We start from the raw sequence: 18,873 nt of genomic DNA on the forward strand, positions 1-18,873 counted from the left end.
CAGTGCCTGTTGTTATGTCCCCTTTTCATTTCTAATCTTGTTAATTTGGATGTTCTTTATCTGCCTTTTAGTTAATTTGGATAAGTGTCAATCTTAAGCTTTTGTTAAAGAACCAACTCTGTGTTTATTTCATTGTATTGGTGTTTGATGTTGTTTCCATTTTATTGATTTAAGACCTGAATTTGATTATTTCTTGATGTCTACTACTTTTGGGTGTAATATCTTCTTTTTGTTCTAGAACTTTCAGGTGTGCTGTTAGTTACTAGTTTGAGATCTTTCCAGTTTTTATTTTTATTTTTTTCTTCATTTTATTTTATTGAGCTATACATTTTTCTCTGTTCCCCTCTCCTTCTACCCTCTCCCATGGTCCCCATGTTTCCAATTTACTGAGGAGATCTTGTCTTTTTTCTACTTTCTATGCAGATTAGATCCATGTATGTCTCTCTTAGGGTCCTTATTGTTGTCTAGGTTCTCTGGGATTGTGATTTGTAGGCTGGTTTTCTTTGCTTTATGTTTAAAAACCACTTATGAGTGAGTACATAAGATAATTGTCTTTCTGGGTCAGGGTTACCTCACTCAATATAATGTTTTCTAGCTCCATCCATTTGCTTGCAAATTTCAAGATGTTACTATTTTTTCTGCTGTGTAATACTCCGTTGTGTAAATGTACCATATTTTCCTTATCCATTCTTCAGTCAAGGGACATTTAGGTTGTTTCCAGGTTCTGTCTATGACAAACAATGCTGCTATGAACATAGTTGAGCACATGTCCTTGTGGCATGATTGAGCATCCTTTGAATATATACCCCTACTGGGTCTTGAGGAAGGTTGTTTCCTAATATTCTGAGAAATTGCCACACTGATATTCAAAGGGGTTGTACCAGCTTGCATTCCCACCAACAATGTAGAAGTGTTCCCTTTTCCCCACAACCTCTCCAGCATTTACATCTCCAGCATTAAGTTGTCATCAGTGTTTTTGATCTTGGCCATTCTTACAGGTATAAAATGGAATCTCAGAGTTGTTTTGATTTGCATTTCTCTGATGACTAAGGATGTTGAGCATTTCCTTAAGTGTCTTTCAGCCATTTTAGATTTCTCTGTTGAGAGTTCCCTCTTTAGGTCTGTACTCCATTTTTTTATTGGATTATTTGTTCTTTTGATGACCAATTTCTTGAGTTCTTTGTGTATTTTGGAGATCAAACCTCAGTCTGATGTTGAGTTGGTGAAGATCTTTTTTCATTCTGTAGGCTGTCGATTTGTCTTGTTGACCGTGTCCTTTGCTTTACAGAAGCTTTCAGTTTTAGGAGGTCACGTTTATTCTCTCAGTGCCTGTGCTACTGGAGTTATATTTAGGAAGTGGTCTCCTGTGCCAATGCGTTCAAGTGGATTTCTGGTCCCACCTTTTCAATGTTCTGTANGGGGGAGGGAGAGGGAGAGGGAGAGAGAGAGAGAGAGAGAGAGAGAGAGACTGCTCCTTTGATTTTCTGGTCTGGGATTATTTATTCCATGTGTTTTCTTGGGTGTGTTAAACCACTTTAGATTGGAGTTTTCCACCTAGGATTCTTCTATAGGGCTGGACTTGTAGATAGGCATTGCTTAAATTTGGTTTTATCTTGAAATATTTTATTTTATCCATCTATTATGATTGAACGTTTTGCTGCATATAGTTGTCTGGACTGGCATGTGTGGTTTTCTAGAATCTGTAGAACATCTGTCCAGGACCTTCTGACATTCAGAGTTCGTTGAAAAGTCAAGTGTTATTCTAATAGGTCTGTATATGTTATTTGATCTTTTTCCCTGGAAGCTTTTAATAATCTTTCTTTATTCAGTACATTTAGTTTTTTCATTCTAAAGTGACAAGGGGATCTCTTTTCTGGTCCCACCTTTTCAATGTTCTGTAAGCTTCTTGTACCTTGATAGGCACCTCTTTAAGTTAGGGAAATTTTTTTCTATGATTTTTGTTGAAAATATTTTCTGTTCGTTTGACCTGGGTTTCTTCTCCTTCCTTTATTCATGTTATTCTTAGATTTGGGTCTTTTCATAGTGTCCCAAATTTTCTGGTTTCTTGTACCAAGGGTTTCTTAGATTTAACATTTTCTTTGACTGAAGTATTCGTTTCTTATAGTGTCTTCAGTGCCTGAGAGTCTCTCTTTCATCTCTTGTATTCTGTTGGTGAGGCTTGCCTCTGAGCTTACTGGTTGAGTTCCTACATTTTTCAGTTCCATATTTCCCTCAGTTTGGGTTTTCTTTATTGCTTCTCTTTCCACTTTCATGTCTTGAACTGTTTTATTTATTTCCACTACCTGTGTTTTCATAGAGTTCTCTAAGGGATTTATTCATGGCCCCTTTAAGGACCTCTGTCCCATTCATAAAGACTATCTTGCAGTCTTTGTCCTGTGCATCAGGTGTGTTGCGATACTCCGGGCCTGCTGTGGTAGGTTGCTGGGCTCTAGTGGAGACATATTGTCCTGTCTGCTATTGATTATGTTTTCTGCTGGTGTCTAGGCATCTGGGTTTGGGAGATTATAATTCTAGGTGCTGATATCTGGCCTTGTCTTTCCTGGATGGGTGTTTTCCTCCCTTTCTGGTTCTTAGGAGAGGCAGAGTCAGTGTATCAGCTGTTAGTAAATTCTCCCGAGATCCTGAGGGGCATAGCCACTGGGGGTTCCAGGTAAAATGTTTCTTGGGTAACAGGAGGTGACAGGCCTGGGGATTGGCTAGGAAGAAGGTTGACGGTGTCCACAGGAGGGAGGAAAGCAGGGGTTCCACCAGGATCTGCTTAGTCTCCTGGGAATGGGGACAGGGAGTGAGGAGAGGCACCACCAATAGGTAGTCTGCTAGAGCTCAGGATGAGACGGGGATTTGGAGGAAGGAGAGAAGTCCAGATCTGCCTCCCTAGCCCGACTGCCTGTGGGTTCCCAGGGGTTGCCTGCTGGATTGGGGGGCTGGGGCAAGCAGAGAGTGGGCAGAGAAGTTCACGGGGAAGATTTATGTGGTTCACCAGGATTGGAGGTGTTTTGGGGGGGTTGGCAGGTGGTCAGCTGCAGAGCTGGGGATGAGAGTGGGGGACTGGACTTGGAGGAATGGAAGGTGAGGTGAAGATCTGCTGTTAGTCTACCTGCTTCCCTGGCCAAAGTTTGCATATTCCTTATTTAAACCTGATCCCTAAGAGCTGAGGATATTAAAATAGTTGTTTATGAATATTCCATTGCCTGAAAAGTTACATCTTCAAAAAAAAAAAAAAAGCCTTTAGATGGTACCTTCGGACTGCCACATTTCCCATGATCTTTCTCCATGTAACCTTTGGGAAAACACCTGCTAGATAAAGTTAAGATGAGATGACTGCTGTATCCACCATGTTCTGCAAGGCCGGTCCTTTCTTCTTCCTGTTCCTTCTGGCAGGTCCTGTTATGCTCCAGATGAAGAGCACTTGCTTTGTGCGTGCAGCAATACACAATACAAAAAAATATATTTTGAAAAGATGTTAGAGATGGCAGCCTAACAGCATCTTTGCAGCTCTTATTACATATTGTTTTGCATCTTTGCATCCAAAGTACCAGGTCTGCTGCTTCTGTATTTTGTGAAGGATTTTTTTTTTTTTTTTGCAAATCCATTACCTATCTTAATGGAATTCTACTTTAAACTTTAAAATATCTGTCATGAGTTAGTGGTTTCCACCCCTTGTGCTTTAGTAAACGTGTAGGTAAGGCTGAGACAGATGAGGCAAGGACGTCAGAAGCCCTTGGCAATGCATTGATTTACATCCTTACAGGTTCACAGTGGTCCAACCACGCCCCTCCCCCGGCCCTCCAACACCCCCCCCCCCCAGTCTAGTATGGAGCCCTCCGGGCTTTTTAGCTTCATTTCTCACAGACTGCACAGGGAAGAGGGTGCTCTGGCTGATACCCGTTCGTGTCTTACTACTGCTCAGGAAATAGAAAGATAAAACAAAAGAAAATGGCCTGAGAATTGCTCACACCAAAACTCCTTGGTCCCAGGAGTCTTCTGTAGTAACCAGGCAGGGCTTTCTGAGATGATGGCGACTTGGCGCTGGAGGTGTTGATGGAGAAAGGAAGGGGAATGAATGACCAGACATGCTTTCATTGTCTGCCTCCGTGCCCAATACTCCCCAGTAAAATATTAAGTATGTAAAGCGAAGTTAACTTCTGTGGTCTCAGAAAGGTTAACTGAGGGTTGAGGAAGTAGGAGGGGAGACAGAGTCTCAGAGAGGGAACTTGGTACTTTCACATGTTGACATTTAAGCAAGCGATTCTCCGAGGGCTTCTCACTGCTTGCTGAGAAAACTGACTATAAAACTAAGCTATGGTAAACTGACAGAAAAGGATGCTACCTCTTCACCATTCTTGACTCAAATCCAACAAGTGAACTCGTGGTAATAGTCCTGACTAGATTTCCTGTCTCACGCAGCCATACTGAGTCGGGGGCCACAAGAACAGCCTTTCATTAACTGTGAAGTCAAAACAAATAGTAACAGAGCACAGCTAATGATTTCTTCCTTGCTTGGCCCAAGGAGGTGGCCTTTTCATGGCCATGCATCACACGAGCCCAGGAAGAACGCAGTGTTACGCCTCCTCCAGAACCTCGGCAGACAAAGACGCCATGCAGCTGGTTCTGGAGATTTCCCTGACTGCCCTCCACTTCCATGCTTGCAAGACACGCTGTCTTTCAGGGCACTCTGACTTATTTAAAAGTTCCTTTCTCCTTTCTTCTGGTCTTCATTTGGTTCTTTTTGGGGAGATCCTGTTGGAGAGATATCCCTAACCTCAGTCCTCCACGCAAGGATGGGGAGTATTCACCAGTTCCCTGGAGTCAATGTCATTCTCTCAAAACCTTCAACCTTTGGGGTTCCTTTGTGATTCTGGAAGGGCTGTTTTATAAGGACATCAGTAGATATCAGTGATCAAGGTTCATGGATTATCGGAGACTTCTTAACAAATGACTATATGATAAGCAGAGAACAGTACATCTTAATCATAAAGTAGTAATAAAATAACAATAAACACAATATGTAAGTGTGTAAATAATACTGCTTCCTTCAAATTTAATATTAAAATAACTATTTTGCAACCTAGGGAACTGGCTTGGAATAGCCCAGATGTGATGGTTTTCTTATTAAGACTAGACATTTTAGCCGGGCGGTGGTGGCGCACGCCTTTAATCCCAGCACTCGGGAGGCAGAGGCAGGCAGATCTCTGTGAGTTCGAGACCAGCCTGGTCTACAAGAGCTAGTTCCAGGACAGGCTCCAAAGCTACAGAGAAACCCTGTCTCGAAAAATAAAAAAATAAATAAAAAAAAAGACTAGACATTTTTCTGTCAGTCCTTAGCAGTAAGTAGCATGGCTTTAGAAACCCACAGTATCCCAGCAAAATCCATGGCCTGTGATGTGAGTCACAGTGAACACCACTTCACTATACCCCCCTCCTGAAGCCCTCACCTTACTTTCATGGTCTCCTTGATTAAGACCAACGAGAAAAGGAAATTGTTTTGTATGTCTGAGGATTAATTAGCAATCACCTAAGTCTTGCTGGAGATTAATGTCAGCTGGGAATGCAGCAAGGAATAGCCAGGTGTTCTTAGCTATAAGACAGAAGGTTTTGTTCTCCACCTAAAGACCATCACTGCCCTCTTCATAAATGGAACCGCTATCATTTACTGAGTGTTCATACCAAAGCCATAGATCCCTGATTTCTTTCTTTGGACATTTCACATATAATCAGGAAGTCTTAGTGATTCTAAATACAAACATGCCCTGAAACTACCAGGAGTTCTCTAGTACTAACCTTGGCTACCCTGTGGACAACTGCAGTGGTCTCCTTCCTGATATCTGTGCTTTCACAGTTTGTTTTCCCATAGGGATGGTGGACACAGGGCTGGACCACTCACCTCTTGAAAGCCAGTTCACAGGAGATGGCAGCTCAGAGTTGCAGAGGGCTTTTTACAAAGGAGAAAGGGAAGAAGAGTGAGACAGGGAGCAAGAAGGCAGCATGTTGAAAGGGTCTCGATTATCCAGGGAGTGTGTCTTCTTTGGGTCTTGTTCTTTTGGGTCCCTTCCCCTGAAGAAACATTGCGGTTGACCTTACTACTTACTGTTGCCCAGACTAACTCACAAAGGAATGGCCATTGCTATTACAGCAGTCAGGAGGATGATCTGAAAACATGGATCTCATCCCCTTTCCCCTCTCAGTACTCAAACTCCATGTGAGACTCACCCGAAATTTCTCTCATGCTCTACCAGACTGGATGTGATCTGATCCTTGATTGGATTTTTGTCTCAGACCTGTCAATTACCTGATAATAGACAGATCAAGAGGGGGAAAGAGGCATGCAAATTATTTAATATGCACAAGGGCCAAATTCCGTAACTCAGAGAGTCAGATCTGATATTTGAACTTTAAATGTCCTCTTCTTGGGGGGGCGGAGTTGTGTGAGTACCTTTAGTGGGATGGCAGAAGGTTCTCGGGAGAAACAGGCGAGTCCCTAAAAAGAGACACTGGCATAGGATAAAATCCTCTGGGATAGTTGGCAGCCTCAAGTTACTGGAGACTCGGCGGCAGAACGTCACTGTCCCCATGATTCCTCCTACTAGGCAGAGACAGCCTCCCTGGCGATCTCTCAAAACTGCCCTCAGCAGGCCAGGTGGAAGTCCACCTAGACAGGGAAGCACAGCTTGTCTCTTCTCTGGCAGTTCATCTTTCCCGTCTGATGAAGTTCCCAGAGAGGGAGGCAAAGATAAATTTTTCATCTTTTGGAAGAAATCTTGGTTGAATGTTTAAAAGTAAAGACCTTTGGAAGGAGCCCTCTTCTGTGTTTGTGGGGGAAGGGTGTGGCATGGACGGTTGAGAAGAGCTCATTTTCACCTGGCTTCTAAGATCTTCCAGTTTCCTTTCATCTTTAACTCCAAAATGCTTCGCAGGCCAAACACCGCGGAGCATTGTTTCCTGAGCCCCAGCATCACACACAACCTTAGTTTCTGTCGCCACAGCTAGATACTCAGTTTTCACTGAGTTCAAAGTCTTGGTCCTTTTCCTTTTAACTTTGCAGTTTATATATTGTAGATTATATGTAGGTGTTCATTAAATGATTGTTACATGGGTGGATGGTTATTTCTTTATGTTAATTTACAGGCCCACCAAATGGTAAATGTAATTATTTATTATAAATATTTATGTATCTATATATGTCTTACAAGACGTAGGCTATATATTTTATGTGTCTTTCCACCCTCCTCCTGTCGTGATTTTAAAATCCTGACCATTTCTCAGAGGTAGAGAATTACTAATGGCTTTTAATTCGAACAGACTTGACAAATTAAGACCTTAAAAACAACAACGCGAGAAAATTTTTCTCTTATGAAGCATGAGGATTTCATTGGCATATCCATTAAGTTTGGGGAATTAACTGGGAAGTAGAAAAACCACAGGAAAACAATCTGGGTGGATTTTTGCATGAAATAAAGATTTGGAGGGCTACTAACATTTGTTTCTGTGGCCCACAAGCTAAGTCGCTACTAAAGTACAGTGAAATAAAATCATTTCCTCTCTTTCCGAGTTCCTGCTTGGAACTGACTCCTGTGATGAAACACGGATTGGAGAGGAAGAATCATAACACGTGTGTCTTGTGTGGATCCGTGCAAATGCCGAGAGAAGGGAGAGTGTCTCTGAGAAACAGCCCCGAATTCAGACTTAAGTACCGTCTTCAAATGGACAAAGAAAGGCTTGGAGAGGCCAGTTACAGGAAGTTATAGGAAATGACCAAGAGAGACGGTAAATAAAGTTAATGTCGAAACTGGCCTTCCCATTAAGAGCCTCTAGAGATGTGAAGTCCTTCTCTCCCTGGTACAGAGAAAAGGGTACCCTTAGAAGCAGGCTTTCCATTGTAGGTGTACAACACTTCCCTTAAAATACAGCAATTTCTAATTATCCGAGCCTCTCCTCTGGCTGCTGCTCCTCAAAACAACCCTTATGCCAAAGGGACATCTAAGAAGGGACACTTCTGATCCCCCCCTCCCCGTGCACTTAAAGGAACAGTGCTAAAACCATTTTATTTACCCATTTCTTGGCAGTTTTGAGCAAAACATGTAATGCTTTTGATGGCCTCTAATGACTTCCATACACAGAATGACACCATCCACTTCCAGTGTCAGACTCTAAAGAAGATGACCCTAGCAGTGAGCAGTCTCGGTGTAAGTGCCTACAAATATTAGAGCAGTAAGCGCACCAGCTCCATGTTCAGGCAGCCCTTGTGGGAATCGGTGTTCTCTCTTCATTAATTGAACAGCTATAGGCATCTTGTTTCCTTAAGCCCTGACTTTGTTTGTACAGAAATGTGATTATCATAAGACTGCACTTAGAGGAAAGAGAGCCTGGGAGAGGAGTTGTGATACTTGTTAAACAAAGGATGTCGGTTCAGACTCTGTGTGTGGGGGGAGGGTGTGGGTGTGCGCGCGCATCCTAGAGCTCTATTATGGCATTAGCCTTTTGCAACATGCACCCACCTTTTCTCCCTAGATACCTCAGTACCTAGTCCTAGAGAGAATGCAGGAAATCTGGGTTCTCATATGTTCCTGATAAGAAGATAAACTGGTACAACTATGTTGGAAAACTGTTTTTGGAACCTACTAACGAGAGAGAGATGCATATCCTATGGTCCAGAGATTCTGCTGGCTACAGATTAGTATTTAAATTTACAAAACAACGTAATGCTCATAGTAGCATTACTCAAAGTAGGCAAAACTGAAAACATTCCAGATGTTCACCATTATCCAAAAGAAAAACTATAGTGTAGTCACATGTTTCCAGGATATGACCTGGAAAGGGAGAAAAAGACCTTCTCCGTGTAATAGTTCAGAAATGCCTGTTGTGTGATTCCATTTATATGAAGGTTTAAAATAGTTACTTGTATAATTTGATTCAGGCAAGAATAGTGGTTACCTTTAGGAGTTCTTAATTGATTAGGAGTTCAAACAAACCTTCTGGGATGACGGGGAGGGACATTCTGTATCTGCCTACATAAATGTAGAGATGTATTCAAATATGTGCACCATTATGGTCTGTAGAAATTTTGCAAAAGAAACTGAGACTAAACATAAAAGTGTAGGTAGCAATGGTTTCTCCCTCATTAGAATTTGTGTAAAATAAATAAAATAAAATTGATATACAACATTTTGGTGAACTCATGACTTTTTATAAGTCATCTGACCTTATCTTCTAAATTTTTATAGTGAACGCAGATTTGTTAATATATAGATATGTATGTTACTCCATCATTGAAACCTGGCTAGAAAAAAATATTGAAAGCCTTCAAGGGCCTGCCTTAAAGGTTTTCACTCAGGGTTCGAAAAGAGAAGCCACAGTAAGTGTAGGAACTAAAGTCTGATGGCTGTAGGGAACAAATCTCTCACACATGCTCTTTCGATTCTGTGCTCCTTTGATTTCTCTTTATTCTGCTGCCTCTACTCTAATTCTTCTGTCCTAATTGTTTATAATTTCTTCTCTCAAAGTCTCCGTCTCATTCTAAATCCAATTCTCTGTTACAATACTCTGTTCTAATTCATTCTTGTTCGAATTACTTTACAATGTTTTTTCTTCTTCTGCTTCTCCATCATATTTCTTCTCAATCTATTTCTTCTGTCCTAACAAATTCCCAAGTGTGTGTGTGTGTGTGTGTGTGTGTGTGTGTGTGTGTGTCCATTCATTAGCAACTTGGTAGTAATATAAAAAACCACAAGGAAAATTCTCAGGGACACAGACATTCTTTGAAGATAAGTTAGCAAAGCTTATCAGCTACACTCTGCAGCTAACTGCAGCTGCAGCTGTGGGGAGGTGCCCACCATCTTTTAAAGGGACCACTACAGGTTACAAAGGGAGAAAACTAAACCATGGGGAGGTGTAAGGAAAAGGCAGAAAATAAGTGCATTATTTTACATTTCTTCAGTGTGATTAATAATATCTGGACATGGTTAGTCAGGTAGGTGCTATTGGTTTCTTGAAGGGCTAAGATTAAACAGGGACAGACACTGGCGATACCACTCTGGTTCATCATCAATACTCTGAAGGCTTAGGTTGTACAAGGCCAGACACCTGCAATTTCATAACTAAAATGTGTGAAAGTTCCGTTTGTGACGTGTCCAGAAGGACGCATGTCTGGCCAAATTGCTCCGTCAGCCAGGCTAATGATAGAGACCAGATTTCTAAGTTTCTCACCATAACGTGGAGAACACAGTGCAGAGAGAAGTCACCCCCCTGACCATCCACAAATGCGTGTGCCCGTAAGACTGAGATGTAATCATGGGATTCCATGCACACATTACATGAAAGTGTGTGGTAATGGGGAGCTAGCATAGCTGGAACTGCGCGAGTGAAATCACAGATGAAAGCATCAGTCTCCAGAGTCAGGGGCATTGCCAGCTTTACCGGGCAGGGCTACTCCATCTGAGAAGAATTTTTCAGGTGGGTTGATATCTGAAGTATCAATTGCTGTAAGCTGTAATTGAGCCCTGGCCCACATTAGCTCGTGATAAACCCTCCTGATGAGAAATTTTCACACTAATGAAATCAGATTCAAGAGTAACCTTTGCAAATAGAATAATAAAAATTTGGTAGGGTTCTCAGAGTTCTAAATGAAAATGTAAGGCAAACATAGTAAGTAAAGGATTTTTTTTTTAAATTAAGAAACGTATATGTACAGGTTTGACATCTACCTGGATCCATTCCTTATCACTGCCTTTCGTGTTAGGACAAGAGGCCTCCAAGGTACCGTATATGAAATACAGTATTAACTTTGAACAAGGTGAACTTGTTTGTGTGAAGGTTCTAGAGTGGCAAATACAGATGACAAGTATTGATGGCTGACGTTCTGTGGTTCATCAACTTGGATATGAAGGAAGTCGCGCAGCAAAGAGTCTTTCAGTATTTGGAGCTCTGGGAAGTGGGTGAGAGGTCCCACAGCGTCCGAGTCCCACAGCAGAAAACCTTACAAGGAGTGTGTGTACGGGCAGGAAGTGATTATGACAATCAGAGAGCCTGGTAATTAACAGTAGGCAAGGGAATACTTGAAAATGGAATCCGCGAACTCGAAGTTCCAGATGACACGCATCTTTATTAAAGGAAACAGAAGTAAACAATACATTAATTAAACCTTCAAATCCATTTTAAAACTCAGGTTTTAAAAATGTCACTTAGCAAAGAGAAATAAGATAGTAGATTGTGATATCAAGCCACGGGGGGGGGGGGGGGGGACAATAAAATTCGGCTCTGCTGTTTTGAAGTTCACACTGATTTAAATATGTAAATACAGCCATCATTTTCTTGATGTTAGAGTTTGTTTTATTGACCAGCAGGCTTCAATCACGCAACAAAATGCTCTGACTATGTTGAAATCATGTGTGTATTTCCAAAGTCAAAATTCTTATGTTTTGAAGTATTGATTCTAATGGAATCAATCTCATGGAAAACAATTATTTATCTAAATCTGAAATCACACAATAAACTCCACATTTCAATCTGCTGTCGATAGGGAGGTTTCTGCCCTCAGTATGGATTTCAGTGGATTTGAGTCTCTGGCTCTGGGCTCAGTTGACCTTTATTGGGAATATTTCCTGCAACATCTGATGTCTTGTACTCGACAGCCAGGCTGAGCCCCTGAAATGTTTTCACCCCTACCCCTGCCCTCACGCTGAGGCTTCTGACCAGTCATTTTCCATCCTTTTCACCCTCGTTCTGTGCTTACCTAAATCTGACCTTCAAAATTCCAAAACGCCACTTCCTTAATAAAAAAAAAAAAAAATGCTCCTTTCTTCCCAAGCAGAAATAACCATTTCTGCTGTATGCTCCGATGCCTCTCACAAGTTTCTACCATAAATTAGAACCCCTGAACGATTATCTCATTTCCTTGGCTCCTCTGTAACTTTCTGCACGTCTATACCTGGCTCACTTACTCTTCTCTTTGGTGTCTCGCACCTTGTCAGCAATTAACATGATGTCAACGTGCATTTGTTAGTGAATAAATTAGCAATTTAAACAGGAAATTAAAAGCGGAATTGTTAGCTTTTTCTTAAAGAAATAAGCATAAAAAGAAAATATATATATATATCATACATCTCATTGTAACCTGAAGCAGATGATTATTGAAAACAATGTACAGTAGCTTCACTTAAGAAAAATAAATGACAGGCTGTATTTATATTTCTCTCTCTCTCTCTTCCTCTGTCTCTGTCTCTGTGTGTGTGTATATGTGTGTGTGTATAAAGAAAAAAGGGAGGGTAGAAATGATATAAATACTATACTCATGTATGAAATTCTCAAAAAAATTAAATTCAAAAAAGGAAAAATGTCTTAAAACTGTTTTTAAAAAGAGAGAATAGCTATAGGGTGGCATTTGGTTTGCCACGTGCAGGTTTTGTTTTTGATTTTGACTAAATCTCAAAACAGACAACTGGTGGTCCTGTCAGCCAACTGTACACCGTCCTGAATTGCCTAGGACAGTTAGCAAATACGTTTCCATGTAGGCTTCCCCACCTAATCTTCCTTAATGCGAGTCAGTCGGCATCTCTCTAGCCGTTTTCTAAGAGTACAAGCTCTACTAGAGTTCCACACGGGACAGGTAAGCTGTTGTCTCCCTAGGGAGTCATTGAACAAAGCCTAGATTCTAGCAAAGTCACTGTGACCCCCTCACAGCCTGCTCAGGGCCCTTCAGGATAAGAGGCCTTCTGCAATCACGTGACTAAATTAGTCAAGACGTCTTTAAATTATTTGACTAATACTCATGTTGTGACCGGGCTTGGTGTGATGTGATTATTTAAAACTTTTTATTCAGCTGGGCAGGTGGGCAGTCAGTCCTTCACTAGCTTAAAGAATGGGACTCAGCTCCACCATATTTTGGATAGAATGCCTTGTGGTTCAGAGAGCGGGGAAAACTTACCACTCATTACCACAGTTAACCGTGTCTCTTCCCTTCCCCCTACTGAAGCACATAAAGTTTTGACTTGGTGTAAAAGTTAAATTTCAACTTCATACCCAGGCCATAACAAAATCTTAAGTTGTCAGCTGAAACCAACATGGGCTAATGACTTACCTCAGGTTGCCGCCTCGTCTTGTCAACATGCTGAAGAGAAGCTGATTTTGTTAGAGTGAAGCCTTCCCTAGAGCATGACTTATGACTTAGGGGTTCCAGAAAAATCACCTACCCAAAGTGGGAGACCAAAGTCATCATAGATCACCAGGATTTGGGGGCGATCTGATGTGGAAGCTAAGGGGATGAGATTTTGTTCAGATCAACCTATGCAAGCTAAAATCTGTGCTAAACTTTAAAAGAACCTGTGTTGGTTTTTCTACTTGATATGGAAATCAAATTCCCGTTTCTAAGTCTGGTCTGTAAGGCGCGGGAGGCTCTAATAACACCTCTCTGTGTTGTCTTCCATAGAAGACAAAGGGAAGTTAAAAGCCACCGGTTCCGCTCAGCCCTCAGGCTCTGAGGGAGGCGCCTTTCTCCTCAAATCTGGAACCGCTCCTCTGCCACCTGCGGCCATCACTTCTCCCTCGAAGAGCGCAAACGGAGCTCCGGGATCTGCTGCTGAATCCGAAGAAGAAAAAGCCAAAAAACTGCTCTATTGCTCGCTATGCAAAGTGGCTGTGAACTCTCTGTCACAGCTGGAGGCACACAACACAGGTTAGCTGCAGGGCTTTGAGTCTAAAGAGTGTTGATAACCCAGCCCAGCTCTTCCCACCAGAATGTAACATCTGTTGCTTACATGCCAAGTGTGTTCCCTATTCCTCCCGCTCTGTGTCACTCGCTTTACTTAGGAGTGATTTTAGCAAAGTATGGTCATATGACTGAAAAGTTCAAAGCTGAAGTAGTGTGGAGATGAAGTATGTCGTTTATCTCATCAGAAAGCATCTAATACTTACCAAAAATCTTTCTGATGAAGGGACAGGAATATAGTCAAAGGTTTGTGTGGACTGGCCACCGCTATTTACTGATGAGACAAAGCATAAAAATTCGTCAGTAATAATATTCTGAATAAATTATTGCAGCCCAGTGTGATAGAATATATTACTCGGTCACTAAAATTAATGAGAAGAAAACATGTACAAGGGCTAGAGGTGGTAGTGCATGCCTGTAATTTTAGCACAAAAGAGGCAGGAGAATCACAAGTTTGAGGATAGCATGGGCTACAAAGTGAGTTCAGGCCAGTCTGGGATATATAGTAAAAGCCTGTCTCAAAGAAAATTAGAAAGGAAGAGAGGAAGTTGGGGGAAAGGGGGGAAAGAGAGAAGAGTGGAGGGAGAAAAACGTAATGGAAGAGGAAAGAGAGAAGAAACATAAAATAGAGGGTTTCCTATAATTCATGTTCATTCGTTTGTTTATTTAGGTAGGGTCTCGTGTAGCACAGGCTAGCTTTGGGCTTGCTGTGTAGCTGATGATAACCTAGAACGCCTGCCTCCAACTTCCTTCCGAGTCCTGGGATGACAGGCATAAACCACCACAGCAGGAACATTAAATGCTGAGCATGAGACCCAGGTCTTCACACAAGCTAAGCAAAAACCCCACCAACTGGACAAAATCTCCAGCCCCGCCTCCTGTCCTTAAAGAGCTACTAAAAAACGTGTGTCTTTATTTTTAGGATCTAAACACAAGACCATGGTTGAGGCTCGTAATGGAGCTGGTCCAATTAAGTCCTACCCAAGACCTGGGTCAAGGTTAAAGATGCAGAACGGCAGCAAGGGTTCGGGACTCCAGAACAAGACGTTTCATTGTGAAATCTGTGATGTTCACGTTAACTCAGAGATCCAACTCAAGCAGGTAAGGCAGCCCAAGTTAAATAATCTGAACATGCCAGGTCGTGTCTGTGTACGGCTCCTCATCTCTCGATGGTTCTCTCGATGGTTCTCTGTGCGTTTGCTGTTAAATTTAATCCGCAATGCGTAAGTGCTACGATGGAAGAGTGCTGTGGGAGCTCCTTCCGCTCCTTCAGCCGAAGCCGCTGAGATACCAGTGTGGGGTTGTTCCGCTCTTTAGAAGAGAATATCTGAGCTGAACGACCTACCTCTCAGCTTCCAGCCCAGTGACTGGAGACAGATAAGTGGGCACAAAAGTTACCAAGAGCAAACAATGCTTCCTTAGCCAAGGGTCGATGGATGTGACACTTGTCCCCTAACACACACAAGATCTTGTCAAGGAAGACAGGCTTGGTGATGGCCGGCCATGGCAACCCAGGGTGACTCTGATAAGACTGTAGAGAACATTAGAGGGACTGGATGGAAATAAAGTCCTCTCCTGGGGGAGGGGGGGGATGGAGAAACCAGCTATGGCTGTCTAGGAAATAGAGCTTTCCCAGAGCCAGCTAATGCTCACTACCTCTTTCCTTCAGCACATTTCCAGCCGAAGGCATAAAGACCGTGTCGCAGGAAAACCGCTGAAGCCGAAATACAGCCCTTACAACAAGCTCCAGAGGAGCCCGAGCATCTTAGCCGTAAGTTCCCCTTGCACACCTGACTTATGGCACAGCCTGGTTAGGCTGGATAGTGGTCATAGGGAGAGCCTCGGAACTGGAGGTACCTAGACTAGCCTCTGGGGAATGATTAATCCATTCATTAATTTTTATTTTATTTATATATTAATCATCTAATTGCCTGGCCTGGGGATCTAATCCAGAATTTGCTACCTACTTAGCACAAGTTCTAGTGCTAAGCTAATGGTTGTGAATTCATGGAAGAGAGGTGCTTGGCCCTTGGTGCCTATGTGAAGGGCAGTGGAAAACTTGATGAAGTTGGTCCTCTCCTACTCCCTTGCGGGTCCTGGGCATCAGAATCTGGTTGTGAGGCCTGGCCATAGGCACATATATCCACTGAGCCATGTCAGACTAAGCAGCAGGCACGCCTACCTGCTGAGCCACCTCACAGATCCAGCAATATTAGAATGAACTACTTAATTCCTGCTACAGGGAACTCTAAAGTCATCTTCTTTACAAGAGCAAAGGGGAGCTTCTTCAGAAGTCAGAGTCTTGGTGCCAGAGAGAAAACAGGTCAGGGGCTTAAAGCACTTGCTGCTCCTGCACGGGACCCAACTTCAGTTGCCACCACTCGGGACAGGCAGCTCACAACAGTTCCAGGGTGTCCCACACCTCCTGAGCATAGCAGGCATCTGCACTCATGCACACATACAATTAAAATAAAAATAAATCGTTTTATAAGAGCTCATGTCTTACTTCTACTAAAACCTTGTCAAAAACATCCTTCTGTAAGGTTTAAACTAAACTAAAAGGCCTAGAACAACAGCAAGCGATGCCTGGGAGTTCGGGAAAGGTTTGATTTCCTATGTCCTCTGTTCTACTATGTGCTTATATACAGATGAAAGTGTTTGTATTGCTCTTTCTGTTCATGGTGGCAACCAGGCCAGCTCGCCTGCTCTCAATTTGTACCGCTTTCAGTTTCTGGCACAAATACCAAGAGACTTCAGCGATAGGTACCATATAAATACACGGATGGATTCGCAGTGTCTCTGGAGCAGGGTCTAGCATGGTCTGAGATGGAGCTGAGATGGGCCAGGTGGAGGGGAGCTTAGATCATCTTCTGGCCTCACCAAAGCTACCAGTGGATGCCACAGGCAGGTGGTACCTGCGTTAAGCAAATGCAGTTGGCACAGCCCCTTTTCATTACAAAAGACAGAATTTTATGACTGATTTCTTCCCAGAAGGCGTCCACACTGGGATCCCTTCAAGTTGAGAGGTTTCTAACCCACTTACAGTCACTGTCAAGCTCAGAACTTGACTTAATTATAACTTTTTTCAGGGACCACTCATCACAGGGATGGGGACAATACAAGAAGGGCAAAATGGTTTTATAGTCTCAACTCCTCATGGGTCCCTAATGTTCTACATCCCAGTTCCCTAACCCCAGTGCAGTCTAAGAGATGTGGAGTCTTCACACCTTTGCTCCTCAAAATCCAATGCTGAACATTGGATGCCGTGGCTCCTCTATGTGGAGTGTGGCTGCACTCTGGGAGGTTGAGTCTAGGGCAAGGCCAGCCCAGGCTGCATACATCTCTCTAGACCATGGGTCTGAGATTTGAGTTGAGCTGGTGGTATACGCAGGCCCCTTCTGGGTTTCTCTCCAGAGAGCAAAACAGAACCAAAGTGTACAAAAGTTTGGTCACACCCAGAGCCACCGAGCCCAGCAACAGCCATCATTTCATGGCTTCCCAAAGTCAAGACGTTCACAATTCAGTTGTTTTGGCTCTTTAGTGTTTTACTAGTGAAAACCCGTGGTGCTATGACTTGTAAACATTACCCTCATCCCGTTTCCCATTCTTGCCCCTTCTTAGGCAAAGCTCGCATTCCAGAAAGATCTGATGAAGCCTCTGACCCCGACTTTCCTGTCCTCGCCCCTGGCGGCTGCGGCTGTGTCCTCGGCGCTGTCCCTACCGCCTCGGCCATCCACCTCTCTCTTCCAGGCTGCAGCCATTCCTCCTGCGCTGCTGAGGCCTGGCCATGGGCCCATCCGGGCCACTCCGGCCTCCATCCTCTTTGCCCCTTACTAAATACTTGCAGCCCGCAACAGGCCAGGCCAACAGAAAGGCATAGAAGAAAAGCCCAGAGGATTCAGCAATGTTAAGCCTTGTATGTGACTGTAACCACCCCACCCACCCACCCACTGACAAAGTGCAGGCCGCAGATCAGCCCAACCTCCAAAGCCAAATGGAGGCCAGGCTGAAGGGCACTATCCCCATTTCCCGTGCCCCCTCTGTCCTACCCCAGCTGATTGGTGTATCTGAGATATTTAAGTTTCTTGAAAATATATTGATCAGAAAAAGAGAACCGACCTCTGTATTCCCATGGACGTTATCTGGCTTAGAAACGAAATGGAATCTCCTCCTGGCAGACTTGAACAGTCAACTCTTCCTCGGGTGTCTGTAAATAACTCCGGAATCCAAGCGGGCATGTTCTAGTGAGGAACGGAAGTTCGTCGCAAGTGCTTAATTGTGGATACCATCTTCCCCACAGATCATGGCGTTCTTCCTTCTGGTGTACTAGTGTCCATAGGGATTGTGTACCGTTCTAGACCTGAGTACTGTTGTATCCCGTGTAGTACTAGATTGTAACTCTTGTCGAGTTAAACTTTTTTTTTTATTATTGCTGTGTAATTGTTAGGAAGCAAAGTAGCTTTGAAATTTTTTTTCTCTTTAAGAGAACAAAAGATAATGTATTTTCTTTATTTCATGTTTTATTTGGAGATATTTAAACAGAATAGAAAAGCCATATAACATAGCTATAATTACTACCTGTTTGCTGTTTTTGTTTTAACTTATTTTTGTAGCACCCTCACTGGTTTGAGTTGCTAAGCAAATGTATACAGAAACACAAAGAGCTTCCTAATTGCACAGTTTTGCACCTTCTGTGCATCCGCAAGGAGACAATGAATCCGTGTATTTCTACATGATGATCTTCATTTTAAACTCTCTTCATTTGTAATGATGCTACATAACTCTGTGGCTCCCTGATGCAATAATGTACAGAAGATATATAATTTATAATTGAACAATCTGTCTTTCTGTTTGATGACTATGTCACAGGTCACATGACCATGCCCTTCCCCACCCCCAACCCCCCCCCCCCCCCAAAAAACCCCAACTGATGTTGAGAAGACTGGAATGTTTGTGATATCAGGGGCAGGAGGTATCATAAAACAATGCAGAGAGTGAACTCTTGTGGAGGGCCTATATCTGCCATCTGTAAATGGTAAAATGTCTGTGTATTTTTTTAAATGTACCTTTTCAATAAAAGTACCAAAAAAAAAAATCTGCTGCTGTTTCCTGTGGCATTTTCTCTGGAGACTCCTGTGACTTCGCATCACCCG

The 18,873-nt window shown here is 42.9% G+C and overlaps 1 protein-coding gene across 5 annotated transcripts in view; it reads left to right on the forward strand.

The window, feature by feature from the left end:
- Znf385b (zinc finger protein 385B) overlaps window positions 1-18,630 on the forward strand; it is a 352,992-nt gene extending 334,362 nt beyond the window's left edge. For all 5 annotated transcript variants that reach the window (XM_050120126.1, XM_050120118.1, XM_050120134.1 and 2 more), the window contains 4 exons: window positions 13,442-13,687; window positions 14,643-14,821; window positions 15,390-15,491; window positions 17,342-18,630. In XM_050120126.1, coding sequence (XP_049976083.1) covers window positions 13,442-13,687; window positions 14,643-14,821; window positions 15,390-15,491; window positions 17,342-17,557 — 743 coding nt within the window. In that variant the 3' untranslated portion in view covers window positions 17,558-18,630. The remainder of the gene's footprint in view (window positions 1-13,441; window positions 13,688-14,642; window positions 14,822-15,389; window positions 15,492-17,341) is intronic.
- Window positions 18,631-18,873: the final 243 nt, after the last annotated feature.

Source organism: Alexandromys fortis, unplaced genomic scaffold, assembly GCF_014885135.2.
Source record: "Alexandromys fortis isolate MF-2015 unplaced genomic scaffold, M_Fortis_MF-2015_v1.1 scaffold_8_1_9099942, whole genome shotgun sequence".
In the NCBI taxonomy this organism is placed as follows: domain Eukaryota; kingdom Metazoa; phylum Chordata; class Mammalia; order Rodentia; family Cricetidae; genus Alexandromys; species Alexandromys fortis.